This window comes from Nerophis lumbriciformis, linkage group LG07 (genome assembly GCF_033978685.3).
Source record: "Nerophis lumbriciformis linkage group LG07, RoL_Nlum_v2.1, whole genome shotgun sequence".
NCBI lineage: Eukaryota > Metazoa > Chordata > Actinopteri > Syngnathiformes > Syngnathidae > Nerophis > Nerophis lumbriciformis.
In genome coordinates, this window is record NC_084554.2 from 8,287,501 (window position 1) to 8,308,740 (window position 21,240).

At 30.0% G+C, this 21,240-nt stretch overlaps 1 protein-coding gene across 3 annotated transcripts in view; it reads right to left on the bottom strand.

The window, feature by feature from the left end:
* The window catches only part of col11a1a (collagen, type XI, alpha 1a), a 243,243-nt gene that overhangs the window by 140,518 nt on the left and 81,485 nt on the right, over nt 1-21,240 (bottom strand). For all 3 annotated transcript variants that reach the window (XM_061965881.2, XM_061965879.2, XM_061965880.2), the window contains exons 5-6: nt 12,717-12,842; nt 4,055-4,150 (exon numbers count right to left, since the gene is read on the bottom strand). In XM_061965881.2, coding sequence (XP_061821865.1) covers nt 4,055-4,150; nt 12,717-12,842 — 222 coding nt within the window. The remainder of the gene's footprint in view (nt 1-4,054; nt 4,151-12,716; nt 12,843-21,240) is intronic.

Here is a 21,240-nt window from a genome sequence, read left to right on the forward strand (position 1 = left end):
CTCTTCAGGGGATTGAAGAGCAGAAAAACCCGCGAAACAGGCTTGTAGGGATGAAATAGCCTCTGTGTTTTTTCCTGATCTAACGTAAATATATATATATATATATATATATATATATATATATATATATATATATATATATATATATATATATATATATATATATATATATATATATATATATATATATATATATATATGTATGGATGTATTTTTTGCAACATATTATGGTAAATGGAAAAACTCTACCATCGTTTTTATTTTATTCTGCCAATTTTTTACCCTTAAAAAAAAACGGTGATATTGTTTTACCATTAACAGTAAAAATAACAACCATAGATCTTACAGTAATAACACTGGCAGCTCAGTCGACAGAACTTCCCATATAAAAACTGTGGTAGAGTTTTTTCAATTTACAGTAACATCCTGTAAAAAACATAGCAAATTTACAGTAAAATGTATTGTCAATTTTTTACAGTGTACAATTTGATGGATAACTTGCTCTAAAATCACAAGTAAAGCAGCAATTTAAGTATTTTAACCAAATAAAATGTTTGGAAAGTATGATAATATATTTTTTGCTATATTGGATAATATTAAAGTTTAAAAGGTATGCAATGTCATGAGGTACCTGCATTTTTTTTCTGTTAAAATGGAAAGAACAAATACATCTAGTAAATATAAAATATAAAATGATATGGCCCCCAAACCTTGAGTTTGACATCCCTGCACTAGATTGTTTTCACACAACAACAACTTGGGCTTGTAACTTCAATGTCGTGCACAAAAACTCCCCAGGCTGAAAGGGCGTTTTTGCAAGAACAATCAAGGGTCGTGCCTGTTAGGGAAGCGCACATAAATCCATGTTGGGACATCACAGGTGTGCACTTGGGACAGATGCACAATGTTCAGCGGCTCTCTAGAGCAATCGCAGCAAAACAAGTAGCCAGATTGGTTTTAACTGCTTTAGACAGACATTTCCAACCATGTAAACAATCCTTTTAAAGACATGCTGGTTCAGTCCAAAAAGCCAGAAACCTCATAAAAGAGACACAAAGTGTGACACACTGTGTTTGCATGCACATTAACAGGTCTAGCCAAAACCCCCAAAACTACATTTACCATCAATTGGATTGATTATTTGGGGTTTTAGAACCATTACTTTTGATGCATGGTGGACGATTTGCACAATTGTATGAGATCCAACACAAAAGCTGTGTAGTCCAAAAATAATGCTCAGATTTGATAAACAGAGGAACTAATTTGATAATAACTTTATTATTTAGTATTAGTAATAACCCGTATATCACTAAAAAGCACAGATTCCAACCATTAATAAATTAAAGCTCTCCATAGTTCAAGACTTTCGGTCATTGGAAAAATGCACTGCACATCGTATTGGCGGCTCTGGTTTCAATCAATCAATCAATCAATCAATCAATCAATCAATGTTTATTTATATAGCCCTAAATCACACATCACATTGGGTTGAGTTTTTTCTTGCCCTGATGTGGGATCTGAGCCGAGGATGTCGTTGTGGCTTGTGCAGCCCTTTGAGACACTCGTGATTTAGGGCTATATAAGTCAACTTTGATTGATTGACTGATTAAAACCCGGCAATATCATTTACCGTATTTTCCGGACCTCAGGGCTCACTAGTGCAATAACAACGCCGGAAATGTGTCCCGTGGAAAACCGTCTGACCGTACTTCTCTAATAACTAAAGTTCCTTGGGTGAATAAAGTAAACTCACTACACCGGTATGTTTTAGTGCTTTCATGGCGAGTTCAATGAGAGATATAAGTAAGAACTTTAAACTACTTTATATTAGAAATGGCAACAGCGGAGGATGAATGTCCCATAACAAGAAGATAGAGAAAAAGAAGAAGCTTATCGACTACAAAGGCGGAAACAAGCAATTTTTCAGGACTTATGCAGATCCCAAATACAGATCAGCAGGTACCAGAAGGTAAGAACAGTTGCTTTTGCATAATATTGCGAAACAAAACGCCAGATAATATGTCTTACCTTATACACACACCATAATAATACTCCTATGTTGAAGCACAGTACAATCCATCAAGCGGTGTGGCTTCATAGCTTACCAAAGTCCTACTAAAACATTTTGATCGATTTTTGAGTGCCGTGTGTAATGTTCTATATTTTCAATGGAACATATAAAATGTTGGTGTTGTTTACTTGAGTCATATTGCAGTCTACACGTATACCTTATGTGTGACTGCCATCTACTGGTCACACTCATCATTTCACCATGTACCAAACAAAATAGCTTCGAGGTCGGTAAGCACAACCAGAGTTATTCCGTACATTAGGTGCACCGGGTTATAAGGCGCACTGTCGAGTTTTGAGAAAAAAAAAGGGATTTTAAGTGCGCCTTATAGTCCGGAAAATACGGTACGTAAAGGCAGCTTTTGTATTGGATCAAACTAAAAATGATCTAGCAGCGTTTACCACAGGACCGTATTCTATTTGTAGATGTGGGTTGGGAATGGTTACGCGACGTCATCAACTAATTGATAACGATGCACGTCATTTCTTTATGCTGGGTGTGAGCGCTTTTTGAAGGGGAGGGGCCCACGTTGAGAAGAGCGATACGGTAGTTCTTTGCTCTACGATGTTTTTTTTTTCTTTAAGCACATGTTTTTGGCCTATTATGCAAAAACAACTTTTCTTACCTCTTGAAACTACAGCTTCCGTAGCTCCCACTCCCTCCCACTGTTGCAAGTCTTGTTGATTCTATGTAATGTGTTTATGTGTCATCTGGCTATGAGGTTTTTTTTTCAGTCTGGACCCCCTCCCTGGAGTCCAGCCTTTGACTGAATATGGTTGTCGAGTTTTGAGGAAAAAAAATATTTTAAGTGCGCCTTATAGTCCGGAAAATACGGTACATAAAAGATGCTTTTGTATTGGATCAGACTAAAAATGATCTAGCAGCGTTTACCAAAGGACTGCAATCTATGTGTAGATGTGGGTTGGGAATGGTTACACGACGTCATCAACTAATTGGTAACGATGAACGTCATTTCTTTATGCTGCTTATTGAGAGGGAGGGGCCCAAGGCAGGACCCGCTGCTCGTTGAGAAGAGCGATACGGTAGTTCTTCGCTCTACGATGTTTTTTTTTCTTTAAGCACATGTTTTTGGCCTATTATGCAAAAACAACTTTTCTTACCTATTGAAACTACAGCCTCCGTAACTCCCAGTCCCTCCTCTCTGTTGCAAGTCTTGTTGATTCTATGTAATGTGTTTATGTGTCATCTGGCTACGAGGTTTTTTTTCAGTCTGGACCCCCACCCTGGAGTCCAGCCTTTGACTGAATATGGTTGTCGAGTTTTGAGGAAAAAAATGATTTTAAGTGCGCCTTATAGTCAGGAAAATACGGTACGTAAAGGCAGCTTTTGTATTGGCTCGGACTAAAAATGATCTAGCAGTTTTTACCACAGGACTACAATCTAATCGTAGATGCGGGTTGGGAATGGTTACGTGACATCATCAACTAATTAGTAATGATGCACGTCATTTCTTTATGCTTGGTGTGAGTGCTTTTTGAGGGTGAGGGGCCCACGGCAGGACCTGCTGTTCGTTGAGAAGAGCGATACGGTAGTTCTTCGTTCTACGATGTTTTTTGTTTTTTTCTTTAAGCACATGTTTTTGGCCTATTATGCAAAAACAACTTTTCTTACCTCTTGAAACTACAGCTTCCGTAGCCCCCACTCCCTCCCACTGTTGCAAGTCTTGTTGATTCTATGTAATGTGTTTATGTGTCATCTAGCTACATGTTTTTTTTCAGTCTGGACCCCCTCCCTGGAGTCCAGCCTTTGACTGAATATGGTTGTCGAGTTTCGAGGAAAAAAAGGACTTTATAGTCCGGAAAATACGGTACGTAAAGGCAGCTTTTGTATTGGATCAGACTATGTTTCGAATCTATTTCCACTTCCAATGTGCATGTAAACACAACAGGGAGACGCAGACAACACAGGAGACACACTCGGGGACGAACCGACGTCACAATTTCTCGTCCTTCTGACATTTACCTGCGGCTCGGTATACTGGTCGTCAGTGGGAACGAGGTCTGCGGCTCCCTCGGCATAATCATAGAACTGAGAGTAGTCTAAACCATCAGTGGTGTACTACGGATGTTGGGAGAGAGAGGGAGAGGGGAGAAAGGGCGGGATGAAGACGTTAACATAGCAACAAGGATGCAGAGTGAGACGATGATTCTGCAAATCACCTCCAGCATGTTATCAGTTAATGGCAAATGGTTTCATCGTGTGTGAATGAATATTAGTACACATGTTGGATTAAATGCCATTGCCTTTGTAATAGACAATAGAAGTAGAGTGAGAACCATTTTAGATCATTAGGGTTACGGGAGGAGCCTATAAATATGGCGAAAACGAGCTCTGTTGCCATTTGCCTGAAAACAGAGGGGCTGTTTCAGAAAACACAACAGGGAACGTGCCAAAGCTGCATTTAAGGTATATTTGTAATGGAACTTTCTGGTTAAAAGCCTGCAATCAGCATGCTCAACGGGATGAGGGAAATCGACATAAAAAGTCCTTAGTCCTTATATATATACTGTGTATATATATATATATATATATATATATATATATATATATATATATATATATACACACCTGTATATGTATATATATATATATATATATATGTATGTATATATATATATATACACATATATTTATCTATCTATATATATATATAAATGTATATATACACACACACACACACACACACATATAAATATATATATATATATATATATATATAAAAATGTATTAATAATAATATTAATTTGATTATATATGCATATATGTGTATGTATGTATATATCTATGTATACATGTATATGTATGTATCAATGTGTGTAAATGTATATATGTATGTGTGTGTATGTATATAAATGTATATATGTATATATATATATATACACAGTATATATATATATATATACATATATATATATATATGTTTATACATATACATATGTATATATATATATATACACACATATATTTATCTATATATATATATATATATATATAAATGTATATATACACACATGCGTATATATATATAAAATGTGTATATTAATTTGATTATATATGCATATATGTGTATATATGTATATATCTATGTATACATGTATATGTATGTGTGTATGTATCAATGTATGTAAATGTATATATATATATGTGTGTGTATGTATATAAATGTATATATGTATATGTATATATATATATATATATATATATATATATATATATATATATATATATATATCTATATAGCTGTATATGTATGTATATATGTATGTGTGCATGTATAAGTAGATGTATGTGTATAGATATGTATATATGCTTGTGGATATATGTCTATATGTATGTATTATGTATATATACACATCTGTATGTATATATCTATATATATATGTACTAAATATATGTATATAAAATGTGTGTATATATGTATGTATGTATGTATGTGTATATATGTACATATCTATGTACAAATATATATGTATATGTGTGTATATATGTATATGTGTATATATCTATGTATATAAATGTATATGCATATTTGTGTATATATGTATATGCGTATATATCTATGTATATATGTATGTATATATATATATACACGTATATGTATATATGTGTATATATATATATATATATATATATATATATATATATATGTATGTATATATATATATATACACGTATATGTACATATGTATATATATATATATATATATAAATATATGCATCTATATATATGGATATGTATGTGTATATGTATGTATGTATGTATAAATAGATGTATGTGTATAGATATGTATATATGCATGTGGATATATGTATATATGCATATACATATGTATATAGCTATATATCTATCTATGTATGTATATATACAGTATATATATATATATATATATATAAAAATGTATTAAAATATTAATTTGATTATATATGCATATATGTGTATGTATGTATATATCTATGTATACATGTATATGTATGTATCAATGTGTGTAAATGTATATATGTATGTGTGTGTATGTATATAAATGTATATATGTATATATATATATATATATATATATATATATGTTTATACATATACATATGTATATATATATACATACATACATATATTTATCTATATATATATATATAAATGTATATATACATGCGTACATATATATAAAATGTGTATATTAATTTGATTATATATGCATATATGTGTATATATGTATATATCTATGTATACATGTATATGTATGTGTGTATGTATCAATGTATGTAAATGTATATATATATATGTGTGTGTATGTATATAAATGTATATATGTATATGTATATATATATATATATATATATATATATATATATATATATATATCTATATAGCTGTATATGTATGTATATATGTATGTGTGCATGTATAAGTAGATGTATGTGTATAGATATGTATATATGCTTGTGGATATATGTCTATATGTATGTATTATGTATATATACACATCTGTATGTATATATCTATATATATATGTACTAAATATATGTATATAAAATGTGTGTATATATGTATGTATGTATGTATGTGTATATATGTACATATCTATGTACAAATATATATGTATATGTGTGTATATATGTATATGTGTATATATCTATGTATATAAATGTATATGCATATTTGTGTATATATGTATATGCGTATATATCTATGTATATATGTATGTATATATATATATACACGTATATGTATATATGTGTATATATATATATATATATATATATATATATATATATGTATGTATATATATATATATACACGTATATGTACATATGTATATATATATATATATATAAATATATGCATCTATATATATGGATATGTATGTGTATATGTATGTATGTATGTATAAATAGATGTATGTGTATAGATATGTATATATGCATGTGGATATATGTATATATGCATATACATATGTATATAGCTATATATCTATCTATGTATGTATATATACAGTATATATATATATATATATATATAAAAATGTATTAAAATATTAATTTGATTATATATGCATATATGTGTATGTATGTATATATCTATGTATACATGTATATGTATGTATCAATGTGTGTAAATGTATATATGTATGTGTGTGTATGTATATAAATGTATATATGTATATATATATATATATATATATATATATATGTTTATACATATACATATGTATATATATATACATACATACATATATTTATCTATATATATATATATAAATGTATATATACATGCGTACATATATATAAAATGTGTATATTAATTTGATTATATATGCATATATGTGTATATATGTATATATCTATGTATACATGTATATGTATGTGTGTATGTATCAATGTATGTAAATGTATATATATATGTGTGTGTATGTATATAAATGTATATATGTATATATATATATATATATATATATATATATATAGCTGTATATGTATGTATATATGTATGTGTGCATGTATAAGTAGATGTATGTGTATAGATATGTATATATGCTTGTGGATATATGTCTATATGTATGTATTATGTATATATACACATCTGTATGTATATATCTATATATATATATGTACTAAATATATGTATATAAAATGTGTGTATATATGTATGTATGTATGTATGTGTATATATGTACATATCTATGTACAAATATATATGTGTATATATGTATATATCTATGTATATAAATGTGTATATATATGTATATATATACATGTATATGTATATTTGTGTATATATGTATATGCGTATATATCTATGTATATATGTATGTATATATATATATATATATAAATATACACGTATATGTATATATGTATATATATATATATATATATTTATATATATATGTATGTATATATATATATATACACGTATATGTACATATGTATATATATATATATATATATATATATATGCATCTATATATATGTATATGTATGTGTATATGCATGTATGTATAAATAGATGTATGTGTATAGATATGTATATATGCATGTGGATATATGTATATATGCATATACATATGTATATAGCTATATATCTATCTATGTATGTATATATACAGTATATATATATATATATATATATATATATATATATATATATATATATATAAAAATGTATTAAAATATTAATTTGATTATATATGCATATATGTGTATGTATGTATATATCTATGTATACATGTATATGTATGTATCAATGTGTGTAAATGTATATATGTATGTGTGTGTATGTATATAAATGTATATATGTATATATATATATATATATATATATATATATATATGTTTATACATATACATATGTATATATATATACATACATACATATATTTATCTATATATATATATATAAATGTATATATACATGCGTACATATATATAAAATGTGTATATTAATTTGATTATATATGCATATATGTGTATATATGTATATATCTATGTATACATGTATATGTATGTGTGTATGTATCAATGTATGTAAATGTATATATATATGTGTGTGTATGTATATAAATGTATATATATATATATATATATATATATATATATATATATATATATAGCTGTATATGTATGTATATATGTATGTGTGCATGTATAAGTAGATGTATGTGTATAGATATGTATATATGCTTGTGGATATATGTCTATATGTATGTATTATGTATATATACACATCTGTATGTATATATCTATATATATATATGTACTAAATATATGTATATAAAATGTGTGTATATATGTATGTATGTATGTATGTGTATATATGTACATATCTATGTACAAATATATATGTGTATATATGTATATATCTATGTATATAAATGTGTATATATATGTATATATATACATGTATATGTATATTTGTGTATATATGTATATGCGTATATATCTATGTATATATGTATGTATATATATATATATATAAATATACACGTATATGTATATATGTATATATATATATATATATTTATATATATATGTATGTATATATATATATATACACGTATATGTACATATGTATATATATATATATATATATATATATATATGCATCTATATATATGTATATGTATGTGTATATGCATGTATGTATAAATAGATGTATGTGTATAGATATGTATATATGCATGTGGATATATGTATATATGCATATACATATGTATATAGCTATATATCTATCTATGTATGTATATATATATATATATATATATATATATATATATATATATATATATATATATATATATATATATATATATACATACATACATACATACATACATTCTATTACCCTGATCAGTTTCCGCCCTGTAATACGAGAGCAAACAATACCATATGTATAACATTAATAATAATTGATAACAATTGCATGGATACATATTGAAATCGGTGAGTAAATAAATGGCTATAAACCACATATGTCACAATCATGCACTTAATAATTTCACTCATGAACATATTAGACTTAAAAGTGGCTTGAGTGGTTAATTAAGCTTTGCAACGCATCCTTCAAGTATGAGAAAAGGCAATTAAGGGAAAGAAAGAGATTAAACAGAGATGGGAGCGATCTAACCTGACGTTCTTTAAGGGTCTTACACACCCAGACAAGGTACACCTAAACAAGCATGTACATGTGCGTGCACATCTAGGCTTTGACAGCTGACAGAGGTCCCACGCTATGACATCATCGAGGTGTGGAATGTCGTGCGGGTATATTTAGGCCAAGCCATTGTTTGTGGCCGCACAACACTGAAGAACAGAATCAATCCCAAATACTAAATAGTGCAACTGCATGTTTAAATGTTAGTGTGGTCATCCGTGTTTTGTCCTTCATAATATACACATATGTTGTCCTATTTTTCAGAGGAATAAACGTGTAATCAGGCATGTTTTAAACACATCACTAAATTTGTGACCTACTTTTACCAGCAGCTACCGTCACCTTGAGCTTTAAGTCATTATAAATGTACATTTGAATGTAAAATGCTGTATTTTGACACTGTTTTCCACTTCCGCTTGCTTATAGGAAGTTGCTCTTTGTGTCGGCCAATGTGTGATTGTTTCGTGTCTGCACCATTATTGCAGTTAGCTTTCTTTCTATTGGGATTCAAGATCGCCACATTAGATTTAACTATAGCTAGCCGCTAAATTACACTCAACTACGAAGCGCTTGAGGGCTCCGGTTTAAAGTTTCCAATGACAATAATGTAAAGAATATACATTTAAACATATAAACATACAGTTCAGTTTCTTATATTCAGAGATTTAGTTCTAATAGAACAGGCCTGGGCAATTATTTTCCCTCGGAGGGCCAAATTTAGAGAGGAAAATGTGTCTGGGGCCCGGTATATCTATACAAAACCTCACAATAATGTCTGATTAAATGCTAAAAACGTTATGATAGACCGCCTTAAAATACGGAATGGAATTTAATTTTTTTTTACTGAATGAGACACCCAAAATGTACATGAATATAAAGAATGTACAATATTAACTATTCAGGATAAAACACTGAATATTGACAACATATGAACGTCACACCCCCTCTCCATCCACATATTTTACAATCAACAAAAATAAAAAATAAAAACAGCGAAATATGAACGCGAAGGGTAAAATCATTCATATAATTTTTCGTATTTTCTTGTAATCAAACCATATTTTCGGTATATTAAATGGAATTTTTACCTAAAAAAATGCAAAAATTCCATCTAATATACTGAAAATATGATCTGATTACAAGAAAATTTTAAAAAGTTGTCTGAATATTAGAAACTGAATGAAGCCTTAATTTGCAGAGGTCTGTTATAGAAGGAGATTTTCCCTAATGGATATCGATATTATTTAATACTTGACTGAATATTGCTGAAAAAGGTCCATTATGTCTTCTTATTCATATACTTTTTCGTATTTTCTTGTAATCAGACCATATTTTGGGTATATTACATGGAATCTTTACATAAAAAAGGTAAAAAAATTCCATCTAATATACCAAAAATATCATATTAGTCATTTTAGATGTACTTTTTACCTTTTTTTTTTAGGTATAAATTCCATCTAATATACCAAAAATATCATATTAGTCATATTAGATGGAATTTGTAACTAGAAAAAAGGTAAAAATTCCATATAATATATCGAAAATATCATATTAGTCATATTAGATGGAATTTTTTACCAAAAGAAAGGTAAATATTACATCAAATATACTGAAAATATCATATTAGTCATATTAGATGGAATGTTTACCTAAAAAAAGGTAAAAATTACATCTAATATACCAAAAATCTCATATTAGTCATGTTAGATGGAATTTTTACCTAAAAAAAGGTAAACATTACATCTAATTTACTGAAAATATCATATAAGTCATATTAGATGGCATTTTTACCTAAAAAAAGGTAAACATTCCATCTAATATACCGAAAATATCATAATAGTCATATATTAGATGGCATTTTTACCTAAAAAAAGGTAGAGATTACATCTAATATACAGAAAATATCATATTAGTCATATTAGATGGCATTTTTACCTTAAAAAGGTAAAAATTACACCTAAAATACCGAAAATATCATATTAGTCATATTAGATGGCATTTTTATCTAAAAAAAGGTAAAAATTACATCTAATATACTGAAAATATAATTTTAGTCATATTAGATGGCGTTTTTACCTAAAAAAAAAAGGCAAAAAGCCATCTAATATGCTGAAAATATAATATTAAAATGGAATTGTTACCTAAAAAAAGGCAAACATTCCATCTAATATACCGAAAATATCATAATAGTCATATATTAGATGGCATGTTTACCTAAAAAAAGGTAGAGATTACATCTAATATACTGAAAATATCATAGTAGTCATATTAGATGGCATTTTTACCTAAAAAAAAGGTAAAAATTACATCTAATATACCGCAAATATCATATTAGTCATATTAGATGGCATGTTTACCTAAAAAAGGGTAAAAATTACATCTAATATACTGAAATATAATTTTAGTCATATTAGATGGCGTTTTTACCTAAAAAAAGGTGAAAATGCCATCTAATATGCCGAAAATATCATATTAAAATGGAATTGTTAACTAAAAAAAGGTAAAAATTCCATCTAATATACCGAAAATATCATATTAAAATTGAATTTTTACCTAAAAAGGTAAAAATTCCATCTAATATACCAAAAATATCATATTAATCATTTTAGATGAATTTTTTACCTAAAAAAATTGAAAAATTCCATCTAATATACCGAAAATATGGTCTAATAACAAATTTTTTTTTTAAACTTATAAATATTAGAAACAGAATGTATATTCGATTACACACCAAATGAAACTATTTCTAGTACATTTAAATAGTTTAAAATGAAAATATCAGTAATAAGAATGGCCCTACCCAACTAACAACATTCACAGGTGATGAAATGACACTGGAATGGCAGAAAGGATGCTGCTTTGTAGTACAAAACCTAAAACTGTTCAAGCAAGTCAAATAAAGTGTGTCATCTGCAGGATGAGAAATGCATGTTAAAAAGAAGCAGTACTTTCCCTCCCACCCTCCACCGGTTGGCTGACCTCTTCCTGGGCCTGCTGGGCCTGCAAGGATTCCCCGTGGGGTGTGTCACAGTCCGGGCTGTAATGTTCACAGTAGTCGTACGCCGCTTTGGAATCTGCGACGATCAGAAGTTGCTGGATGTCGCCCTGCAGAGAAGCAGAAGGGGGAAAAACAAGATGCTCAGTATCAATAACAGGCATATTATTATAATAATAGAATGTATATATAATTAATAATTGGTTATTGAGAGTATGTGGAAGTTTGGGCATATTATTATAATAATATAATGGATATTTAATTAATAATTATTATCATTGGTTATTGAAAGTATGTGAAAGTTCAGGCATATTATTATAATAATATAATGGATATATAATTAATAATTGGTTATTGAGAGTATGTGAAAGTTTGGGCATAGTATTATAATAATATAATGGATATTGAATCAATAATTATTATAACTGGTTATTAAGAGTATGTGAAAGTTCGGGCATATTCTTATAATAATATAATGTATATATAATCAATAATTATTATAATTGGTTATTGAAAGTATGTGACAGTTCGGGCATGTTATTATGATAATATAATATATATATAATCAATAATTATTATAATTGGTTATTGAAACTATGTAAAAGTTTGAGCATATTATTATAATAATATAATGTATATATAATTAATGATTATTATAATTGGTTATTGAAAGTATGTGAAAGTTCGGGCATATTATTATAATAATAGAATGTATATATAATTAATATTTGGTTATTGAGAGTATGTGAACGTTTGGGCTTATTATTATAATTATATAATGGATATTTAATTAATCAATATTATAATTGGTTATTGAGAGTATGTGAAAGTTTGTGCATATTATTACAATAATATAATGTGTATATAATTAATCAATATTATAATTGGTTATTGATAGTATGTGAAAGTTCGGGCATATTATTATAATAATAGACTGTATATATAATTAATAATTGGTTATTGAGAGTATGTGAAAGTTTGGGCATATTATTATAATAATATAATGTGTATATAATTAATCAATATTATAATTGGTTATTGAGAGTATGTGAAAGTTTGGGCATATTTTGAATTATAATATAATGTATATATAATTAATAATGATCAAAATTGGTTATTGAAAATCATGCGAAAGTTTGGGCATGTTATTATAATAATATAATGTGTATATAATTAATAATTATTATAATTGGGGAAAGTTTGACTACTACCTTGTTTACTTCCGTGACGACCTCCTTAAAGTTTTGTAATCAAACAGAAATATCAAGCAGCTAAAATTTGCCAAACATGGATAAATGTGAAGAGAGTGTTTTGCATTTTTCCCATCATGCCTTGTAATGGATTTAAATGGGTGTCATTTTCATTTTTTTTCATGTTGATTGGACGTTTAGTAATAATATCCACAACATTCAAAGAGCATGTTTTGTTGTGTGTTGACTTTTTGTTCTGGTTGATTTTCACCGTGACTAGGGAAGGTTGTTTGGATTGGGTCATATTAGTACATGCTGTGCTACGTCTTCTTGAAAGTACAACAAATTGGCCACCAGATGGCGCCAAGACAGCCACAATCAGACCCTCTGGATGTTTATAAATGATATGGATACAGAGCTCCCGGTCCAAATTGTTTATTGAACTTGTGTCCTTTCATGCGCCAAATAGAAAACGCCGGCCGGTGGGCTGTAGTTTATACACCCCTACACTAGAGTGTTGTCATGGAGACGATCTTTGACCAAGGCCAAACATTTTAGCTCCATCCATCCATTGTCTACCGCTATTTAAATATTATTATTATTAGCAGTGCACAGGGTTGATGTAAGTGTCTATATTAACTATATTAACCTACTATCAAAATTACTTTAAAAGTCTTATATAAGTGTCATAATGAAGGCAACACATGATGTAAGTGTCTACATTAGCTATATTAGCCTATTAGATAACTAATATAGACACTTACGTCATGTGTTGCCTTCATTATAATACTTATCTAAGACTTTTAAACTAATTTTGATACTAGGCTAATATAGCTAATATAGACACTTACATCATGTGTTGCCTTCATTATAACACTTATATAAGGCTTTTAAACTCATTTTGATAGTAGGCTATTGTAGCTAATATAGACACTTACGTCATGTGTTGCCTTCATTATAACACTTATATAAGACTTTTAAAGTCATTTTGATAGCAGGCTAATATAGCTAACATAGACACTTACGTCATGTGTTGCCTTCATTATAATACTTATCTAAGACTTTTAAACTAATTTTGATACTAGGCTAATATAGCTAATATAGACACTTACATCATGTGTTGCCTTCATTATAACACTTATATAAGGCTTTTAAACTCATTTTGATAGTAGGCTATTATAGCTAATATAGACACTTACATCATGTGTTGCCTTCATTATAACACGTATATAAGGCTTTTAAACTCATTTTTATAGTCGGCTAATGTAGCTAATATAGACACTTACGTTATGTGTTGCCTTCATTATAACACTTATATAAGACTTTTAAACTCATTTTGATACTAGGCTAATATAGCTAATATAGACACTTACATTATGTGTTGCCTTCATTAAAACACATATATAAGACTTTTAAGGCAATTTTGATAATAGGCTAATATAGACACTTACCGGTACTTCATGTGTTGCCTTCATTATAACACGTATATAAGACTTTTAAAGTCATTTTGATAGTAGGTTAATATAGCTAATATAGACACTTACATCACATGTTGCCTTCATTATAACACATATATAAGAATTTTAAACTCATTTTGATAGGAGGCTAATGTAGCTAATATAGACACTTACATCATGTGTTGTCTTCATTATAACACTTATATACGACTTCTAAAGTCATTTTGATAGCAGGCTATTATAGACACTTACAGCATGTGTTGTCTTCATTATAACACTTATATAAGACTTTTAATTAATTTGTTTGTATTTTTGGTCCAATATGGCTCTTTCAACATTTTGGGTTGCCGACCCCCGAGCGAGCATGACCATGTGGTCTGCAGTCGGAGGCTTTCCTATTACTCACAGACTCGTGGGAGAGACGATGCAAGGATACGGATCCTACGGACACTCATTGATTCTGTCACTACGCTCTTGTACCTATGCAGTGCAATCGTTTGTGGGCGGGGCTCCGAGTGTCAAGTTCAACTATACACTAAATTCAGCAATTGGCGAGGAGAAAACATCCCCAAGTCTCAGCTTAAAGGAGGAAACGTTACAATTCTGAACGCATGTTAGTATGTTGCAATGGCCCAGAAACACGGACGATCCACCTCTAAGTCCTTGTCCAGTCCAAAGGTAAAACAAGAGCGTGTACATGTGTGTAGGCAGGACATTATACGTCAATCACCTGGCTGTTCAACAAGAGCGGAGGGAAGCAAGCTGCAACTTGTCGGGGGAATGCGAGCATGTATTCCCCCCCATGAAAATGTGATCTATGGATCCTGACGACGTACCTAAGGTATAAACATCCATTTGCTACGACTTGCAGAGCCCCTTGAAAGTCTCTTTGTGCAGCCATCCGTCAACATCTTGCACCGCTTTAGCTAAACATGGACATGCCATTTTTAAAAGAGGTATTGGATTTCTCCACAGATGTAGTTATGAAGGCATAACCTGTCAACAACGCTCTGGCACACCAAACCAAACACACTTCTTTCCATTACCATACTTGACATTATTTTCCATGTCACTATTTCCGCTTGGTAGCCAAGTTCTATACCAGTATCATCTAAAACACAGGCGCCAAACTCAAGGCCCGCAAAAACTTGGATGTATGTGCTGATAAGGCTTTTCGGCATTTTTGCTATTTTGCTATTATTGCTATTATTATTTTGCTATTATTATTTTTATAATTATTATTATTATTGCTATTATTATTTTGCTATTATTGCTATTATTGCTATTATTTGCTATTTTGCTATTATTGCTATTTTCGGCATTTTTGCATTTTTGATAAGGCTTTTCGGCATTTTTGCTATTAAGGTTTAACTTTTGACAGAAAAAAAATTGCACCACATGCTGCAGTTCAGTATTATTTCATGCAAAAACCATATTTCAAGCATTTTTTCTGCAATAGCTGAACTTTAAATATACTGTATATAGTCAAGGTTACTGTGGTTTATCTGTTATACCGTACTCAATAAAGCAATACATACAGAATAGTGCTGCTAGGATCCTGATGAGAGTGCGGAAATATGACCATATCACACCAAATCTCAAATCCCTTCACTGGCTTCCTGTTCCACTCAGGATTGAATACAAAGTCTCCCTACTAACCCACCAGTGCCTCAAAGAACTGCTCACCCCCAAATCCTCCACACAACACATCCGTTCCGGACAGGCTACCCTCCTCCAACCTCCGAGGACAAAGCTGCGGACAATGGGACCGCTCCCAGTCTGTGAAACGCTCTCCCTGACCACCTGAGGGCACCACAGACTGTGGATGCTTTTAAAAAAGGCTTAAACACCCTTCTTTTTAAAAAAGCCTTTTGTTTTAGATATATGCATACTAGTTCTAGCTATTAGGCTGTTCTAGTATTTATTTTTTTATTATCTTTTTATTTTATTTATTTTTTAATACACTGTAGCACTTTGAGGTTGTTTACTCAATGGCAAGTGTTTTTTACAAATAAAATAAATCATTATTATTATTATTAGAGCGGAACATACGTTAGGTCAGGAAAAAAACACAGAGGCTATATCATCCCTACAAGCCTATTTCGAAGATTTCCCTGCTTTTCAGGGGAGTTTATAAGCTGAAATAGCCTATGTGTTTTTTCCTGAGCTAACAAATACATATATATAAATTTATACAGTATATAGTACACACCAAAAGGTTGGACACGCCTTCTCATTCAATGCGTTTTCTTTATTTTCATGACTATATACATTGTCACTGAAGGCATCACAACTATGAATGAACACATGTGGAGTTATATGTTGAAAGAGCCATATTGGACCAAAAATACAAACAAATTAATTAAAAGCCTTATATAAGTGCTATAATGAAGACAACACATGATGTAAGTGTCTATATTAGTTATATTAGCCTACTATCAAAATGACTTTAAAAGTCGTATATAAGTGTTATAATGAAGACAACACATGATGTAAGTGTCTATATTAGTTATATTAGCCTATTATCAAAATGACTTTAAAAGTCTTATATAAGTGTTATAATGAAGGCAACACACGATGTAAGTGTCTATAGTAGCTATATTGGCCTACTATCAAAATGACTTTAAAAGCCTTATATAAGTGTTATAATGAAGGCAACACATGATGTAAGTGTCTATATTAGTTATCTAATAGGCTAATATAACTAATACAGACACTTACATCATGTGTTGCCTTCATTATAACACTTATATAAGACTTTTAACGTCATTTTGATAAGAGGCTAATATAGACACTTACATCATGTGTTGTCTTCATTACAACACTTATATAAGACTTGTAACAACATTTTGATAGTAGCCCAATACAGACACTTACATCATGTGTTGTCTTCATTATAACACTTATATAAGACTTGTAACAACATTTTGATAGTAGGCCAATACAGACACTTACATCATGTGTTGTCTTCATTACAACACTTATATATGACTTTTAAAGTCATTTTGATAGTAGGATAATATAGCTAATATAGACACTTACATCATGTGTTGCCTTCATTATAACACTTATACAAGACTTAACGAAAAATAACTGAGAACATGTTTTATATTCTAGTTCCTTCAAAATAGCCACCCTTTGCTCTGATTACTGCTTTGCACACTCTTGGCATTCTCTCCATGAGCTTCAAGAGGTAGTCACCTGAAATTATTTTCACTTCACAGGTGTGATTGAAGCTATTGCGTTTAAGATGTTCAAGGTTTGATTGATTAATTGATTGATTGATTGATTGAAACTTGTATTAGTAGATTGCACAGTACAGTACATATTCCGTACAATTGACCACTAAATGGTAACACCCCAATAAGTTTTTCAACTTGTTTAAGTCGGGGTCCACGTTAATCAATTCATGGTAAATTACAGGGTTACAGAGTGTATGTAAAAAGTAGACACAGTGCACAACATAGTCACACAATGCATGGACAAGCACAGCTCATGAGCATTAAAAGTACAGACGCACAAAACGACGTGTTTCCGCTAATGGGAAATTTTGGAGAAGGGTCTGGGCGTTTCCGTCGTGACACAAGAACGCCCAATGGCCGTTTCAACGACCAATTGCGTAAAGTTTCCTAAGGCATACCGTAAATTATGTATTTTCTCATTCCATATTGGTAGATTTATGTCATGGTATGTTGTCCGTGGAAAACATTCCATAACAGATTATGTCGGTAAGTAGGCTATTGTTCATTTTTTGTTAGTTTTTTTAGAACTATCACCTTTTCCCTTTCCCTCACGCTAACCCGGAGTTCAGAAACCGATTTCTAAAAAGGATTGAAAATGGAAAAAACATTTTTTTTTTGTTTTAGTATATTTTTTGTTTGAGGACAAACAATTGTTCAAACTCCCACTGTTTAATATGTTTGTGTGTACGCTTCACTGATGACACTATTTAGTGTCCTACTAATCTTGACGGTTCTTGAACTCACCATAGTGTGGACTGTGACGCAACAGTTTGTAAAATCTTCCACTCCTTCTTTGTCTCAGTTTGTCCACCAAATGTTTCATACTGTGCGTGAGTGCACAAAGGTGAGCTTTGTTGATGTTATTGACTTGTTGGAGTGCTAATCAGGCATATTTGGTCACTGCATGACTGCAAGCTAATCGATGCTAACATGCTATTTAGGCTAGCTGTATGTACATATTGCATCATTATGCCTCATTTGTAGCTATATTTGAGATCATTTTATTTCCTTTACTTATGTCCTCTGTGTATATAATTCATATTTGCATGTCTCATGACACATTATCTGTATGTAATATTGGCTGCATTTCTGTTTGTGTGCCATGTTGTTCCAGACCACAGCAATCATTACCAAGCTTGCCAAAGATTGTAATAAATCCATTAGAAGAAGACAGCCTGCCGTTTCCTTTAACTCGGACACACACATCTATACCTTTGGTCATTAAAAGCCAGTATTTTCCAGGAGTTATCTCACCCTCTGAGTAGCCTCTGATTTACTAATGTTTTCTAATGTTGTAAAAATGTGTCGAATAAATATTACATTTCAACATTTTTGTCATTGGAGATTTGCTTCAGCCTGCGACGCATTGTCATTTTGATAGTAGGCTATTATGGCTAATATAGACACTTGCATCCTGTGTTGTCTTCATTATAACACTTATACAATACTTTTAAAGTCATTTTGATAGTAGGCTAATATAGCTAATATAGACACTTACATCATGTGTTGCCTTCAATATAACACTTATATAAGACTTTTAAAGCCATTTTGATAGTAGGCTAATATAGCTAATAGACACTTACATCATGTGTTGCCTTCATTATAACACTTATATAAGATTTTTAAAGTCATTTTGATAGTAGGCTAATATAGACACTTACAACATGTGTTGCCATCATTATAACACTTATATAAGACTTTTAAAGTCATTTTGATAGTAGGCTAATATAGACACTTACATCATGTGTTGTCTTCATAATAACACTTATATAAGACTTTTAAAGTCATTTTGATAGTAGGCTATTATAGCTAATATAGACACTTACGTCATGTGTTGCCTTCATTATAACACTTATATAAGACTTTTAAAGTAATTCTGACAGTAGGCTATTATAGCTAATATAGACACTTACATCATGTGTTGCCTTCGATATAACACTTATATAAGACTTTTAAAGTCATTTTGATAGTAGGCTAATATAGCTAATACAGACACTTACATCATGTGTTGCCTTCATTATAACACTTATATAAGACTTTTAAAGTAATTCTGACAGTAGGCTATTATAGCTAATATAGACACTTACATCATGTGTTGCCTTCGATATAACACTTATATAAGACTTTTAAAGTCATTTTGATAGTAGGCTAATATAGCTAATACAGACACTTACATCATGTGTTGCCTTCATTATAACACTTATATAAGACTTTTAAAGTCATTTTGATAGTAGGCTATTATAGCTAATATAGACACTTACATCATGTGTTGCCTTCATTATAACACTTATAAAGTCATTTTGATAGTAGGCTATTATAGCTAATATATACACTTACATCATGTGTTGTCTTCATTATAACACTTATATAAGACTTTTAAAGTAATTTTGATAGTAGGCTATTATAGCAAATATAGACACTTACGTCATGTGTTGCCTTCATTATAACACTTATATAAGACTTTTAAAGTCTTTTTGATAGTAGGCTATTATAGCTAATATAGACACTTACATCATGTGTTGTCTTCATTATAACACTTATAAAGTGTTATAAAGTCAAACAAGATGGCGGAGTAGAGCACGTCAAAAACTGAAGCTCCCCTGTGCATGCTCTAAAAAA